This window comes from Schistocerca americana, chromosome 9 (assembly GCF_021461395.2).
Source record: "Schistocerca americana isolate TAMUIC-IGC-003095 chromosome 9, iqSchAmer2.1, whole genome shotgun sequence".
Lineage (NCBI taxonomy): Eukaryota > Metazoa > Arthropoda > Insecta > Orthoptera > Acrididae > Schistocerca > Schistocerca americana.
The window spans coordinates 19644637-19662442 of record NC_060127.1 but is presented as its reverse complement, the minus strand read 5'-3'; the positions used below and the strand labels follow the sequence as shown (position 1 = coordinate 19662442).

At 42.4% G+C, this 17806-nt stretch overlaps 1 protein-coding gene across 10 annotated transcripts in view; it reads right to left on the bottom strand.

Annotated features, from left to right (window-relative positions):
- The window catches only part of LOC124551077 (gastrula zinc finger protein XlCGF7.1-like), a 430243-nt gene that overhangs the window by 399547 nt on the left and 12890 nt on the right, over positions 1–17806 (bottom strand). For all 10 annotated transcript variants that reach the window (XM_047125998.1, XM_047125991.1, XM_047125992.1 and 7 more), the window contains one exon: positions 13710–13778. In XM_047125998.1, the coding sequence (XP_046981954.1) occupies positions 13710–13778 (69 nt within the window). The remainder of the gene's footprint in view (positions 1–13709; positions 13779–17806) is intronic.

The following is a 17806-nucleotide window of genomic DNA, read 5'->3' as shown; positions in this document are numbered from 1 at the left end:
CGCCAAAACACACTAAATATGGTAGGACAAAGGTGTCACAATGATCACAACAATCACAAAACTGTGTTTGTGCAGAAGAGACAGTTTGGAAATGATTGTGATTGGTCACAATATCTTCATTCGAATGAACCTAGTTTCTCACATCAGCCACCACGCCAAGTAGAGCTTGGCAGCAGTGGGAGATATGGCACGAATTGTTCTATCTTTTACATGTTTACCACTTCCAGTCCGCTGAGTCGAGTGTTGTGGTGTCAAGAAACTTAACCACATAACATTTGTAAACACTACCAGACGGTCAACATCATGCCGGTGCTATTTTTCTCCACAAACATTTTTTAGTAATGCATAAATTACAGGAAAATGAAAAATATGTTGATCCAAAATTGGTTGCAAATTAACATTTGTGGGCATAGGAAATCTGATGGGACTGATAAAAAATGTTGTAAACGGCGGGGAAACGTTGATTCTGGGAATGTAAAAGCAGGGTTACACTGTACTGCTCAAGTGTAAAGGAATGGTTAACCATCAATTTGATAAATCTGTATTTAGCACAACAGTTTATGGTGGGAGCGACTGTTTGTGGTACACAGTAACTGTTAAGAAATTTCTCAAGAAAAAGACACTACTGCGTAACAGGTCTAAATGACAGATAGTACGCAGGTACAGAGATGGTGTATGAAATATGTTTCGCTGCCAAGAGGGCAATGTGTGAAGCCATCAGTGACTACCACAGCAGAATATTATTAAAAGATCTCTCACAAAACCCAAAGAAATGCACGTCATATGTAAAGGCTGTTAGTGGTACTAAGACCTCATTGACAAGATGAGAACTAAAGTTGAGGGTAGCACAGCAAAAGAAAAAATTGTCAACTCTGTTTTAAAATGTTCCTTTACAAAGCAACATCCAGATGTGTTGTATCAATTAGAAATGCAAACAAATAAAGACACACCGCAGAATAGGACAAACAGGTTGAGACCAAGGAATAAATAGTTGGAGATAAAAGAGATACACTGATAATTGTAGAAAATGTTCTTTTTATTGATTCATTTAGTGTACTAAGGGTCTTGTTTTTTATTCTCACTTTTTTCCTTAAGGGTGAAGGGAATACATGTAAATTATTTCCTTTGGGTGATGGTGAGAATGACACTTAGATGGAGTTTAGCAATCTTCAGAGCACAATAAATTGTCAACCTGCCTTTGTCGAATGGGGTATTGCTATTGCAGCAGCCAGATGTAGTCCTCACAAATCACATACAGTCATTTAAACTGACCTTCAACATCTGAGAGGTGAGGAACGGAGATAGAAGGTTGCAAGATACATTCTTAGAAGTGCTAAAGGAAGCAAAATGGGGCAATATGACAGGGGATATACAGAGTGAATATTATGAACTTAATTTTTCCTATGATAATATAAGACAGCAGTTGCAGAAAGTAACAGGTACAATCCCATATTCTCTAGGGCAAAGAAAGAGAGTATGGCTGAATGTGAGTGGTGAACTACTAAAAGCAATGTCTGGCACAATACACAATGATGATACTTCAAATTTGAATAGTGAAACAGGTCAAGTGCAAGAAGTAGCAAGACACAGAGAAAGAACATCTGACTGGCATATGATGCAAATTACAGGTATGGATCAAGGATTTTTAAATATAGCTAAAATGTTGCATAAAATAACAACTGAATTACAGCAATATGCTAATGACACCATGATTACTGTAAATAAGGGTTTAGGTATAATACAGACTCACCTGAAGACATTAGAATACAAAGTAGTGATAGCTAGGCTAATGAGAGAATTAGAAAGCAGCTTAAGTGATGCTACAATAGAAATGGAAAGAGTTTAAGAAGCTGTCAACCATGCTACACACAGATATTTAAACACGATGCTGTTAACACCAAAAACATGTTTGAAAGGTTTACTGCAAGCGGAAAAGGAACTTCCTGTAGGTCTATAGCTTGTTGTTACTATAAATAAGAGCAGTATAGCATTTTACTATTGTGTTTTCAATGTTAAAGGTTGTTCTGATAAAGAATATTCATATGTTAATGTGCAGTTCCCACTAACTAGGTGTAAATCACAATCTGAATGTTACACTTGGCACGCGTATCCATCTGGATGGAGTCGTATTGACAGATGGATTAAATTCTTGGTTTAATAAAGTATAACTTTTATCTAAATGACAGGAAATGCACCTAGTTCTATCTGTACAAGATTTTGGTAACTCTATTAATGAAATTATCACCATCTGTCCTGCATGAGTAGTTCAAACTGATAACTAGTCATGTGAAGGACAACTATTTTTGAGGAATATGAATGCACCAGAATGTAAGAAGGTAGTTATGATGCCAAAAAACACACTTTCAGTGAGTTGGAAATCATTGGGTTTATTCTGTGTACAAGCCACAAATGGTAATAGTAAATTATTACAAAAACAAGACTTTCAGAAGAATGACAAGATTGTAATTGCAGTTTAGTAGTATATTAATCAATGGAACAGAATGTGCTAAAGCGGGAGTAGAGTTTCATCTATCAGCAACCATTACGGCTACTATGTGTACAATCAACATTGTTTTCGCCAGAAAATCCTTTCAGCATTTTATCTATTCAAAACATTTCCTTTCTAAATTGTACACTAAATGCTATGGTACTACACGTAGAAAATGGCAAATTGCTGTCGATGAAATAAGATATGTTCACAAATATCATTGTGAACAAAAGCAGAACAGGATTACCATTAATGTAACAGCTACAATATAATCACAGTACTAGAAGCCATTATTGCAGTTTATCTTTTCATAAGACATAAAATAACATAAGCAGAGTTAAAAACTACACACGAGATCCTCTGGAATCAGTTGTACCAGAAAGATGATGATGACTGTGAATGTAGAGGGAGAGTAAACAACAACAACAACAACTACTACTACTACTACTACTACTACTACTACTACTACAACACACACACACACACACACACACACACACACACACACACACACACGCACACACACCTAACACTGGAAGCGGAATAGTATTACAGTTTAGAGTAAAATGCACTCTTGCTCAGGAAATATAATAGTTTGGTAGTGGCCATCTTGCCATCCACAAGCATCCATGGTAGTGAGGTAGGCAAGCTAATAGCGTGCTGCAGATGGGCCAGCAGGGTGCACTCAACAAGAGCATGCACTATCGTCAGCAGACTACCGCAGCTGCAGTGATGACCATCCTCCTAATGCAGAATGAACTCATGGGTGAGTCTCGTGTGGTCAATGCGTAGTCGGCACAACACAACGACATCCTTCTGAGAGGTCTAAAAAGATGTATGCCACACCTAGTTGGACCTTTTAATCACTCTCAACTTGTTTTGGGTCATAGTAGCCTGCCATTCAAATTCCCAGAACCTCAAAATGTTGCGTCAAACTTCAGATAGATGGTCGGCAAGTTCATTTCTTGAAATGCCTATGTGTCTCGATGTCCAGATGAAGGTCACAGTCTTTCCAGAGCTGTTGGCAACCAAAAGATTTTTGGGATAGCACAGGGTTATGCCTTATAAGCAACTCATAATGTTTGTCAAGGCCTGGCATTTGCTGTACCACAACGCCTGAGATATGGCAACCAATTCTGAACTGTATACACTGCAGGCACACAGCAGAGTCTGCTTCTCGTGTCCACTTGCACGTGCAAAAGTGTAACTGACACTGTCACTGACTTTTGATCCACCAAATTAGAATAATTGTGGAGGATCGAAAGAAACAGGTGTCGCAGAAGAGTTGGATCAAAGAGGTCCCACCATATCACAGGACAGGGTACAGACCACAAGGGGTGGGAGTGCTGAGAGGGAGCCCTGGGAACATAGACTAACAGTGGTTGTTGGAGGTCCTCCAGTAGTATATCACGTCGGATCCCAGCTGGTCTACCCAATTTTGGGCAATTCGCAAACAGCCTTAACTGCTGGTTGTGGAACAGAGTTGAGTGACATGGGTGACTAGGCATCTGACTGACTGTATAACCCACAGTGGTGGGACACTGGCTCCCGCCAGGAGGCTGTCAACAGGGCTTGTACGGAAGGCTCCCATTGCCAACTGCATGCCAGTTTGGTGAACAGGACCAGCAAGCTCAGTATGGATGGTGCGGCCAACCCATAGGCAACACATAAATAGTCCAAGCAGGATAAAATCAGCACTTTGTAAAATGTCAGGAGAAATGTGCGGTCTGCACCCCATGAGGAGTGACTGAGAAAGCAGAGAGCATATAGCTTCTACATGTAAGTCATCTTGAGCTGCAGATGTGCAGAAGCCATGTTAGCTTCTTGTCAATAAAACACCCAAGAATTGAAAATTCAGGGCCCAGTCATGGACTCTCCAGACAGCCCCTTGAAGTTGGCACTCAGCAGTGCACAGTGATGCAGAGAGGTAGTACAGGCAAAGATCACCCACATACAGTTACAGAGACTGTGGGGCCCACTGCATTTGCGATACCACTCAGGGTAATAGCAAACAGCATTACACTCAGACCTGATCCCTGAGGGACTCCAGTTTCCTGAACATATTGGTTGCTGACAGTTGAACCTATCTGGACCCAAAAAAGTTGGAGGGATAGGAAGTTCTGGCTAAAAATAGATAAATTTCCCCAGAAACCCCAGTGTAGATAGGATGTGATGTCGTCAGATGATATCATATGGCTTCTGTAGGTCAAAGAACACAGCAATCAGATGTTGGCAGTGTGTGAAATCATTGTATACTGAAGATTTCAAATGAACCAGGTGATCTGTGGTGGACTGGAAAGCTCAAAAGCCACTTTGGAATCGTGATATATGCCATCCAGCCTCAAGGCACCAACAAAGACACCAGTTGACCATTCATTCGAATAGCTTACACAGTTCATTCGTCTGAGAGACTGTCCAGTAGCTAGTTAAAGTATGTGGGTCCTTCCCCAGGTACAGGACAGGAAAAATACCTTCCCACCACTGAAAGGGAAATTCCCCCTAACACCAAATGCAATTAAAAAGCTGGAAGGTATGTTTCATGCTGTCAGCATGAAGATGTCTGAACATTTGGTTGTGGATTTTGTCAGGTCCAGCAACTGTATGTTGACACACTGCCAAACTGCTGCAAAGCTCCCACTCACTAAACGAGATGTTGTATGGCAGAGAACTGTGTGCATGGAAGGATTCCAAACAGCTCTCAATGAGGTGTTTACATTCCACGAAATGAGGATGGTAATTATTACAACACTTCAGCAACATGTGCCACAAAACGTTAGGCAAGTACCGCAGAAACAGTGAAGATGTTACCATTGGCAAGGATGTCAGGAAATGATGCGGGTAATGGATGGCCGCAAATGTGGCAGAGTTTAGTACATACTTGGGACAATGGGGTGTGGGATCACATAGATAAAACATATTGCTACCAACATTCCTGCTTCCTTTTCTTTATGAAAAACTGAACTCCCCCCCTAAGTCTCTTTAATGCTACTAAATTATACATAGAGGGATGGTGCTTGTGCCGTTGAAACACCCAGCTGCATTTCCTGATAGCTGTGGCTACATCTTCAGATCACCATGGCACCGGGGATCATCAGGATGCACCAGAGGAGTAGGTTAATAATGTCAACAGTATCCTGTACCAATTTTTTGATACCTGTCACACGACTGGCTGCAAAAGTGGCTATAAAGGAGAAAGCTTGCCAATCATCTTTCCAAAGTGACCAAGATGAAGCATGTTGCAGATGTCTGCGAGTGGAGTGGGAGAGAACAACAGAAAAATGGTCGCTGTCACAAAGACCGCCAAGGACGAGCCACTGAAACGGGGGTAAAATACTCAGCTGTAAACTGTGAGATCAATAGCTGAAAACATTCTGTGGGCCACAGTGAATTGCAGTTCCAGTGTTGAGTAGGCAGACATCCAACTCTGGAAGGAGGTGTTCCAGTACTCAGCCTCCGTGAGACATATTGTTGCCACCCCAAAGAGGATTATGGACATTTAAGTCTCCCAACAGGAGGAGGGGGGCAGGGATCTGTATCACTAACTCAAACAGCTCATGATAATGTAAAAGTCCTTGTGGAGGTAGATAAAAATTTCATATTGTCATCCTAATTGACAGATAGACACAACACCCACGGCTTCTAGTGCAGTGGTAAGAGGCACCTGCTAACTGAAAGTATCAGAGCGTATGAACGTACAGACCACACCGGATGCTCTCTTCACATTAGAACAATTGGTACAGTGGGATTTGTAGGTTTTCAGACCAGGGAGGCGTGTTGCTATAAACCATGTTTCCTGAAGTGCTATGCCAATTGCGCAACAAGTACGAAATAAATGATGGAGTTCGTTCAATTGGCAATAGTAGCCATTACAGTTCCATTGAAGGAGCATTGGAGTCAGGTCTGAGAAAGTGTCAATTGGAAAGGATGAGCTACCAGATCATGGTCCACCTGATTGCGTGATCCGTTGTCCGTGTGCATAGGCTCGACCACTGCTAGGATGTGGCGGAACATCCAAAGCCTCAAAAAGTAGTTTATCTTTCGACTTATCCTTCTTGTCCTTGTGAGACTTTGATTTCTGTGGAGATTATGCCATTTTATCTTCTACGAGTGGAGAGGACTGTACTTTGCCACTCAGCCTGTGGCTACTGGTCCTTGTCTGGAGAGTGGGACACCTTGACATGTGTCCTCATCCCTGACAACACAAGAAAATGACTAGACATCTCTGGCTTCACCAATAGTGTTGGAACCACTGGCACTATAGGTGTAGGGAATGAGGGAGCTGATGTTTCCTCCCCCAACTGTAGGGTAGGCCCTGGACACCATCACGGCCAGGAGCTGCCAAGCGAGACCTTGTCATCGCGCGAGGTATGGATATGACATGGCAGTCACAAAATTTGATACCATATCCATTGGATGAAGTCTTTCAAAGCTTTTGTTTGCATCTTTGTAAGACAGGTGGCCAAGTCTTACGTTCTTGAATTTTCTTCTCTTTCTTGAACACTAAGCTATGCAGTGAATGAGGAGGGTTCGCTTCTGGACTCGACACACTGAGTGGATCATTCACAAGGGCTGCCCTCATGGGATGCCCGTCCACATGTCCTATAGATAGCCTCATTAGAACAGTGGGAGGACATGTGTCTGAACCTTTGGCATTTAAAACTTCTCATCGGAGGATGAAAGTAAGGCCTGGCATCACACCTATAAACCATGACCTTAACCTTCTCAGCTAAAATGTTGCCATCAAAAGCTAGGATAAAATCTCGAGTGTCAATTCTATTATGCGGTGAACAAAATGGACTCCACCCCGTGGCACATTAATATGCAGCTCTTCATCCATTTGCAGCATTGTGCCCCAATGGAAGATAACACCTCGAATTCCACTTAGCTTATTACGATTTGGTTAGGGTGTGATGTTTTGATCAGCAAAGACTGATTTCTCACCTTCTCTAATGCCACAACCTCCCCAAACTGATCTGCAACATTTTCAATGAAAAACATTGGCTTTGTTGTAGGAAAACAGCCACCTTTAGTGCACGAACAAACCAAGAACTCAGCAAACTGTCCACTTACCTTTCTCCTTGGCTAGGTCTCCTCTTGAGGCATGGTCAATGACAGAAATGCCATCGGATTCTAAACCTCGGCATTAAAAATTACTGTTCCTGATTGATGTGAGGACTGTGTTGGCATGGCCACCATTAAGTTTGATCCGTTTCATTGTGGATCATCTGCCCCAATGCCACTCACTCCAAATGGAAGCTCTCCCCGTGGGTTCCACCCCGCAAAGACAAAGGCCACTGTAGTCATTGCCCCATGTCCCAGTACCCCAAAGTAGACTGCTTGGCTGATGAGGGCAGGTTGCAGCTCAGCCATCAGCAGTGCGATCCCTACATTGTTGGGGGGCTACCACCAAGAGGGTACATGACAACCCCACCAAGATGGACTAGCTACTGCGCTGATTTCAGGTGCAGAGGCAGATCAGTTTGATTGGTAGGTCCAAAAGATAACACCGCACAATGGAGAGTTAATGCACCACAGTAAAGCGCTCTTCCTCAAACAACCTGTGCTTTGGTAAAATTTGGAGAGTAGAGGTCAAACCCAAAAAAGGGTATTAGAATTTCAAAAGCCAGAACAGGTGAGGGACAAAGCATTTAAAAAAAGCAAAAACCTTCAAAAGTCCGAAGACCATTCACAAGACCAAGGTAAAAAACTTGACCCAATAGAAAAGACTCCCACTAGCTGCCTCTTATGGCAGGCAATGAAGGGCCACATGTCTACAAGCTAAGCTGCAACCACTGTGCTGCATTTTATGTGGGCATGACAGCCAACTAGCTGTCTGTCCACATTAATTGCCACTGACTAACTGAAACCAGGTTACAGCTGGAAAACCCAGTAGCTTAGCATGTTGCCCAACACAACCTTCCTCACTTCAGTGACTGCACCACAGCCTGTGCCACCTGAATCCTTCCCGCCAACACCAGCTTTTCTAAATTGTGCAGGTGGGAACTCACCTTGCAATATATCCCAAGTTTCCACAGCCTCCACTGCTACAATCTTCATTAATCAGCATCCTTCACCAACCTGTCCCCCTCCCCACTCCCACACTCCAGCACAACACAGCCTTCTGTCCACTCTTGCACCCATAGATGTACCAGAAAGAAAAACAGAAACTGTAACATAGGTTAAGCTGCAAAGGAATTCTGCGAGTAGACTAAAATTTTTATATTGAAGATTAATATTTTTCTTTGTTTTTCCTAAAATTCAGGATGAATTTTTGGAGGACAGGGGTAAGTTGCATATCAACCTTGTACAAGGCAGCAAATGGTTAATACTGTCAAAGTCCCAGAGTGAAGCTGTCTCATTTACATTACAGCAGTGTCAACATGAGGCAGGCACGAAGAACATTTCACCACCGCGAGTGGGTAAGGGGGAAACACAACACTGGCATTTCTGGTGAACCAGACAGCAAACCTTTGCAGAAATGTAGTGGGGCAGAGCAGTTAGACATGATCATGTCACTTTAATTACATTATGAAAGAACTGCTGTTGCTAATGCAACACTGTGTACCAAGAGCTTTTATGAACTATACTTTTACTATAACAAACTAGTTAAGTAAGCACAGCAGAGTGAGAATCACTGATACCTTTGTAATAGTAAGACCTATGTGATCATGACAAGTGATGTTGGGTAAACATTAGCCACCACTATCTTAACAATCGATTCCCTGCTTACAATAAAGTGACATCTGGCACAAGTCTTTTGTATATTTCTTGCATGCAACTGAGCAATAACATGTGGTACTGAGAGAGATTGATACCCTGCCATAATCAGCAGTTGCAGAGTTCAACACCACAGTCTGCTGCTATCACAACTGGCTGGGCCCAGATGCCTTGCCTATCGTCTCACGTCATGACAACAGTGTTCCTGATGATACTTCTGCGGACTGACGAGGGCCTACCTGAATGCCAGGTCAAAAACATTGTATTACACAGCAATTGTCAACATGGTTCAACAGATGAAGAAGAACGAGGGTGAGTGGGTGGGGACGAAGCAGCTCCGATATCATTGTGTGTAACTCTAACACACATGCCCTCTTCTCTCTCTCTGCTACAGCATCGCTGTAAAGCCATCATCAGACACACCACGTGTGGCGAATCACCACAGCAGCATCCGGCCAGGAACGGTGAATGCAGTGTCAGCTGCCTTGAATAGCTGGAAGGCCGCTTACGACACGAATCCTCGATGAGTTTCGACAATTGACGTCAACAGCAAGCCAAGAAACTGACTGTAATGTATGGAAATAAATAATTGTCAGTCTTCTCTCACTGTACCTACAAGCAAAAAAGGTCACCACCATCCTTCTGATGAAGACTGGCAACAAGGCTGAATTGGGAGAGTGCCTCCTGACACAGAACAATCTGTCCTTCCACCCTCACAACAGTCACCTCTTGCAGGACGTTAATAATTAAATAAATTGAATAAAAGCTATTAAAATGGACTAGCTTAAGATATGTGTATAGTTTTTAAAGCTTTTATTACTACATGCCTTTAAAATTATTTATTGCATTGCTCTCAGAAATTAGTTTTTAAGGGTAATTAGAAGCTGAAATTTTAGAAAAGTTATAAAGACATCTGTTCTATTCCAGCAATTCTTAACATAAAAATGGAGCTTCAAATTAAAAAGTTTAATGTTTCAGCTAACAGAACTGGCAATCAGATTTGTAATGAGAAGATTTTTTATTTTCATGATTTATGTCCATATTCTCATGGAACAGCCCGTGTCTTTTCTGAAGGTATTTGTCTAGAGAGCAGCCTCGTAAGGAAGCGATATGTGGATGATGAGACAAAGAAATTAAAAAGAGTTTTGAAATGTGGTGCTACAGAAGAATGCTGAGGATTAGATGGGTAGATCAAATAACAAATGAGAAGGTAGTGAATTGAAATCGGGAACTAACAAATTTATAACACAAACAGGCTGGTTGACAGGACACATCTTGAGGCTCCAAGGAATCATCAATTTGATGATGGAAGGAAGTGTCAAAGGTAAAAATTGTAGAGGCATACCATGGTATGTATACAGCAAACAGTTTCAAATGCATGCTGGTTACAGTAGTCATTCAGAGATGAATGAATAGTCTTGCACAGGATACAATAATGTGGACATCTATATAAAACCAGTCTTTCACTTGAAGACAACAACAAGAACAAGAACAATAACAACATGCAAAAACATGGAAAATTCTTGCCAAATTTTTTGATTTAATTTAGTATGTCTGTGAGATGATGTTTACTGAATTTTATCACAGGATGTGTTTTCATTTTATTCTAGTGATTTATATATGTCACATAATCATACATCAATATTATGAAAACAATAGACTGCTACTCACCACATAGTGGAGATGTTGAGTCGTAGACAACACAACATAAAGACTGTGTCTGTGTAGTGGGAACAAGTAAGGGGATAGGTGGGTGAAGGGCAGCGACAAATGAAGGCTGAGGCCACGAGAGTAACAGGAATGTACGATACATTACAGGGACGGTGCCCACATGTGCAATTCAGGATAGCTGGTGTTGGTAGGAAGGATTCAGATGACACGGGCTGTGAAGCTGTTACTCAATTGTTGTGTTGGCCAGTGTGTTTTACAACTTGGTGGTCCAGCTGTTTCTTGGCTACAGTTTGTCAGCGGCCATTTACGTGGACAGACAGCTTGTTGGTAGTCACGCCCATGTAAAACACAACACTGTAGTTGCATGTTAGCTTATGGGTCACATGACTGATTTCACAGGTAGCCCTGCCTGTGGTGGGATGGGATAGGTGATGTTGGCGGCCAGACTGGAGTAGGTGGTGGTAGTGGTGGTGGTGGTGGTGGAGGTGGTGGGAGGATGTATGGGACAGATCTTGCATCTAGGTCTATTACAGGGAAATGAGCCATGAGATAGGGACGGAGGAGGATATTGTGTAGGTTCAGTGGGCACTGACATACCACTGTGGGAGGGGTGGGAAGGATAATGAGGAGAACACACTCATTTCAGGGCATGATGAGCGGTAGTCAAAACCCTGGTGGAGAATACGATTCAGTAACTCCTGTCTTGGGTAGTACTGAGTCACAAGGAGAATGCGCCTTTGAGGCCGGACAGTGACACTTCGGGAGGTGGTGGGTGACTGGAGAGATAAGGCACTGGAGATTTGTTTGTGTGTGAGGTCGGGAGGGTGATTCTGGTCTGTGAAGGCCTCTGTGAGACCACTGGGATATTTCAAGAGGGACTGCTCATGACTACAGATGTGATGGCGATGGGTAGCTAGGCTGTAAGGAGGGGATTTCTTGGTATGGAATGGGTGGCAGCTGTCAAAGTTTAGATGTTGCTGCCAGTAAGTAGGTCTGATGTAGACAGAGATGCAGTCATCTTTGATGTGACAGTCAACATCGTAAAAGGTGGCTTCTTGGGTTGATATCAAATCCGAAGCAATGGGAGCAGAAGGGGTTGAGGTTCGTGGGGAGGGGGCGGGGGGGGGGGGGGGGGGGGGAGGAATATGGGTAGGGAACAGTCACCCTTGATGTATATCGCAAAGATGTCATCAATGAATTTGAACCAAGTGAAGGGTTTCAGATACTGGGTGGTTAGGAAGGATCCCTCTAGACGACCCATGAACAGGTTGGTATTGGATGGTGCCAAGCAGAGGCCCATTGTCATACTGTGCATTTGTTTGAAGATGATGCCTCCAAATGTGAATTAATTGTGGGCGAGAATGGTGACCAGGTAGGAGGTTGTAGGTTTGAAATTGATCTGGTCTTGGGGAAGTTAGTGATCAATAGCAGCAAAGCCATGGTTATTAGGTATGTTAGTGAAAAGGAAGGTAGCATCAATAGTGATTAAAAACAGGAATTTTGGAGACTCGGTGGAAGAAATGGTTGTGGTCTTATATATAGGAGGGTAGACTGCTGGTAATAGGCTTAAGGTGTTGGTCTACGAGAACAGAGATTCTGTCAGTGAGGACACAGTAACTGGCCACAGCTGGTTGTCCTGTGTGGTTGGGTTTATGAACTTTAGGAAGCATGTAGAAGGTATAAGTGCAGGGAATGGTACAGGCGGGAGAGAGGAGGACTCTGAAGAGGGCTTCTGGGATGGGCAGACAGATTTGAGGCGACACTGGAGATCCTGTTGGATTTCTTTAATAGGGTCACTGTGGCAAGGTTTGTAGGTGGATGAATCTGACACCAGGAGAATTTCTTCCGTGAGGTAATCCTTGCACTTCAAAACTACAGTAGTGGAATCTTGTGTGAGAGTTGTGTTTTTGTGAATATGATATGTGTGTGTGCATGTGGGGGGGAGTCTACTTCAGAAGAAGGTCTTTTGGTGAAACTTACTTGTTAAGCATTATTTTTCTTGTGCCTGTATATGTCTCAACAACATCTCCACTGTGTGATGAGTAGCTATGTATTTGTTTCATACTACTTACCAAGGAATATCATCAAACAACTGTACATTTTGAGATGATGTTATATTTTATTTTGACAACCAAGTTTGGCATTTAAATATGCCATCTTCAGGCCCCACATTCACTTCATGTGTAGACAATCAGACATATCAATATTAGCATATTGGAGTAGTCAGTATCTGGATACCATGAATATGTTATTCGTGTGCTTCCTTCAAAGACTTGACAGCAAGTTGTTGTCAGGTCTTTGAAGGAAACCCTAATAAAGATCTCATGGCATCCAGATACTGATGGCTCTAGTACGGTAATATCTGTACATGTGATGGTCTACACATGAAGTGCATGTGGGGCCTGAAGATAGCATATTAAAATGTGAAAACTGGTTGTCAAAATAAAATAAAGTAACTTCTCAAAATGTGTGGCTGTTTGGCTATTTTCCTCAGTAAATATTTGACCAGGAGCTATCCTGTGTCCACAATGGATCAACAGAGATCTTCACATTAATGTCATTATTCCATCCTAGACTTTCAATCGGTTGTTTTGTAAGTAATCATGTGTGTGATTGTGATGAGCTCTCCGTGCACCTAAGGTGTGTAAAGACTGCAGTGAAATGCTATGTTGCAAAGAGATGGCAATGAGAATGCTCAAGGTGTGCAAGTTAGCAAGCGACTGTTCAAAACAGAGGGGACAGAATCGCCCAGCACTCAAGGAGGCAATATGTTTATGTGCAGAGCAACATTACATTTTGCAAGCTCTGAAGACACGTGGAGATTAGTACTTACTGGAGTTTCTTGCTTAACAGACATGTGCACGATCTCCTGCTTCAGGAATGAAAGTGGGCTGGCCTCAACCTGAATTAAAGGAAATGAATTAAGTACAGATGCAACACTGAATACAAGCAGTGCTTATTAAACCAGTCTACAGAAATATAATTGATTACACTGTGACAACAGAAACACTCTGCCTGGATTTCACACTTATCATGAGCAGTGGCCTTATCCATTTAGGGTATCCGACCACACTTACCACCTTGATTCTGACTTCCATTATCACCAGTTTTTCCACCTAAGATTTCTGAACACTGCAACTAGAGGTTCTCAAATGGGATATACAGGGTGAAAAGTATTTAAACTGACAAACTCTGGGAGGTTGTAGGGGACATCAAAACAAATATTTTTCCCTAATGTCATTTTTTCCTATGAGGATTATTTAAATAGGTGGAGGCCATATTACGCTCTTCAATTGTTAGAGGCCGTATTACGATCTTCAGTTGTTAGAGGGTGTATTACACTCTTCAGTTGTAGGCAACTGCTGTCCACCAGTGAAGTAGTGCATTGTCTCTGTTTACTAATGGAGCGATACACCTGGAGTGAGTACACTGATATGGTTGGTGCGTACTACGCAGCGCACCACAACGGACGAGCTGCACAGCGGTTTTAATTGCCGTATCCCGCATCATACGACCTTTGCTACTGTGTACTAACGTCTGCGTGAGATCGGGTCATTTAGCAGATTACCTGGACAGGGATGCCGTCACACTGTAAGAACGCTGCAATTTGAGGAAGCTGTCTTGCAGCATGTGGAGCAGGAACCAGTTGATTATCCAGCGAGAGCACAATATTCGCAGTGGTACCTGGAATAGTGTGAAATGCATCCTACATTTCCATCCTTTGTGTTGTTTACCGATGAATCAACGTTCGGGCGTGATGGAGTCTTCAACATGCACAGTTCACATGTTCGGAGTGAGGATAACCCACATGCCACCGTTACTAGCGCCCATCAAGTGCAGTTCTTCGTTAATGTGTGGGTCGGTGTTGTTGGGGACTGTTTAATTGGGCCGTATCTGCTACCTACACCATTAAATGGCAGGCGCTATTACAATTTTCTCGCCAGAGCATTGCCAGAATTGCTGGAAGACGTCCTGCTCCCTACAAGACAACGTATGTGGTTCAAACATGATGGAGCACCGGCACATTTCAGTCGTCGTATGTGTCGATTCCTGGACTGACAGTTCCCAGAAATGTGGATTGGCAGAGGTGGTCTTGTACCATGGCCTGCTCGCTCCCCAGATACGTCCTGTCTGGACTTTTTTGTGTGGGGAGAGATGCGCAACCTTGTTTACGCAATTCCTGTTGCATCAGAAGAAGATCTGGCTGCCCGGATAGTAGCAGCAGCAGGAACAATTCAGGATACTCCTAGGGTTTTTGCCCGTGTCAGACAGAATATGATCCGATGGTGTAACCTTCGTTTGCATGCCAATGGATGCATTTTTGAAAATCTACTGTAATTGAAATTGGATTGTGTTAATGTGTTGTCTCTTGGCCATAAAAAATGGAAAAGTGTTTGTTGGTTTAATTAATTTGCCGCCAGAGAAATCTTCCTCTAGCGGTTTTAATGCTCCTCATTGCAAAAAATGACATTAGGGAAAAATATTTGTTTTGATGTCCCCTACAACCTCCCAGAGTTTGTCAGTTCAAATACTTTTCACCCTGTATGTGAATAGCACCACTGGAGGAATGGAGTCAGTGGAGCACTGTGGCTTACCCTGTCTACCCAACTTCCTCTTTACATAGAATTATCTTGCAGATGACTTTTTTTTAAGATAGCCCAAATATATCACCATATAGCAGGAATGAAATGAGTACTCTTAGAACAATAACAAAAACATGACTTCACAATCTTAATTCAGTTAAGAGGATTACAATTATTACTAGTTGTCATCTACAGGAACAAATTCCTTCTAGGTAGATCTGCAGCAGTAGTCTTAAATTATTTTTTGAATAATCAGACTTTAAAATTCCCCGTTTGAATAAGAGAACAATTAATTTGTGTAAAAACCGTACATGTGCTATTCTTACAACTACATGAAATAAAGAACAAACTTATATTAGACTTTGTTACAATATATTATATTGGATGTTTGCAGCTTGCTCTGTTATAAGTTACATATACATGAGCTGCTTACACATTTTGTAACAACAAAATTTCATTACCAAAGAAGATCAAATAAAACAAGTAGAAATAATTATATGTTCATCAAACTAGATAGAGAGTCACTATTGCCACATCACAATGCGAAACTACAAACATTTAGCTCTGGGCAGGAACAGGTAAAGGAAATACAGCTCAAGTGTAAAGGAATGGTTACCATACATTTGATAAATTTGTACTTAGTACAACTGTTGATGATGGGAGTGACTCTCCATGGTACAAAGTCACTGTAAAGAAACTTCTAAAGAAACAGGCACTACTGCATAACAGGTGTCCAACAAAGCATAACATATAGGTGCAGGGACAGTGCATAAACATGTTTGGCTGTCAAGGGGTGCAATGCATGAAACCATAAATGACTACCACAGCAAAATATTATTAAAATATCTCTCACAAAACCCACAGAAATTCAGGCCATGTTAGTGGTGCTAAAGTCAGCGTTCCAACACTCATAGACGAGATGGAAACTAAAGCTGAGGGGTTGAGAAGCAAAAGCAGAAATTCTCAACTCTGTTTTAAAATATTCCTTTACAAAGGAATATTCAGGACTGTTGCACCAATTTAATTTTGTCCCACTACAAAGTGACAACATCAGGAGAATTGAGAAACCGCTGCAATTGCTAAAATTGAACAAAGCTCCAAAGCCCTATGAAATCCCTATCAGATTCTGTACTGAAGTTGTAGCTGAGTCAGTCCCTGTTTTAACTATAATATACCACAGATCCCTCTAATGAACAATAATGCCTAGTGGTTGGAAGACAGTTCAGATCACACCTATCTACAGCAAGGGTGATGGAAGTTACCCAAAAAATTACTTTCCAATATTACTGACATCCATTTGTTATACTGACATCCATTTGTTATATAATCTTACAACATGTTGGTGCTTGTAATGAACTATCTCGAACACAATGACCTCCACCCACACAATCAGCATAGACCCTGAAAACATAGATGATGTGAATCCCAGCTCACAATTTTCTCACATGACACCCTGAAAGCTATGGATCATAGCAGCCATGTATACAAAGTATTACTTGGCACCCAAACCATATGAGTCACTGCAACACCTACTGTTATTGCCAGAAGTACAGCTGTATAAGGTATCAACCAACATTTGCGACAGGACTGAAAATTTCTTGGTAGGCAGGGGGGTTGGGTTGGGTTGGGTTGGGTTGGGTTGTTTGGGGAAGGAGATCAGACAGCGAGGTCATCGGTCTCATCGGATTAGGGAAGGATGGGGAAGGAATTCGGCCGTTCCCTTTCAAAGGAACCATCCTGGCATTTGCCTGGAGCGATTTAGGGAAATCACGGAAAACCTAAATCAGGATGGCCGGACACGGGATCGAACCGTTATCCTCCCAAATGAGAGTCCAGTGTCTAACCACTGCGCCACCTCGCTTGGTTTGGTAGGGAGGACACAGCATGTTATCTCAGATGGAGTGTCAGTGGCAGACACACAACTAAGTTGAGGTATGCTTCAAGGAAATTTGTAGGGACCCTTGCTGTTCATGTTACATATTAATGACCCAGTAGACAGTATTGGTATATACTTGCTGAAGCAGCAACCGTAGTAGGAAGAAATCATCTTTAAGAAATAATAAACAGCCAATCATCTCCAAAATGAAAGTTTATTTAAATCCCTTAAGCCCATCTCACACGGAGCAAGGTTCGCCGCAAGTTTGTGAGATGGTGTGCATGCCCGCCGGCTTGCAGGCAAAGGAGCCAGCTATCTTCCATGCCGAAGCTCTCCCACAGTGCAAAATTGGCAGCTAGTTGTCTTGTGATCGGCTGCATGTTGTATCGAACGAAGATGGCTGCTTCAGGTACAGATGTTCAGAGCAAACTGGCGCTATTAGCTGTTTTGGTGCTAAACGATGCAGAAATG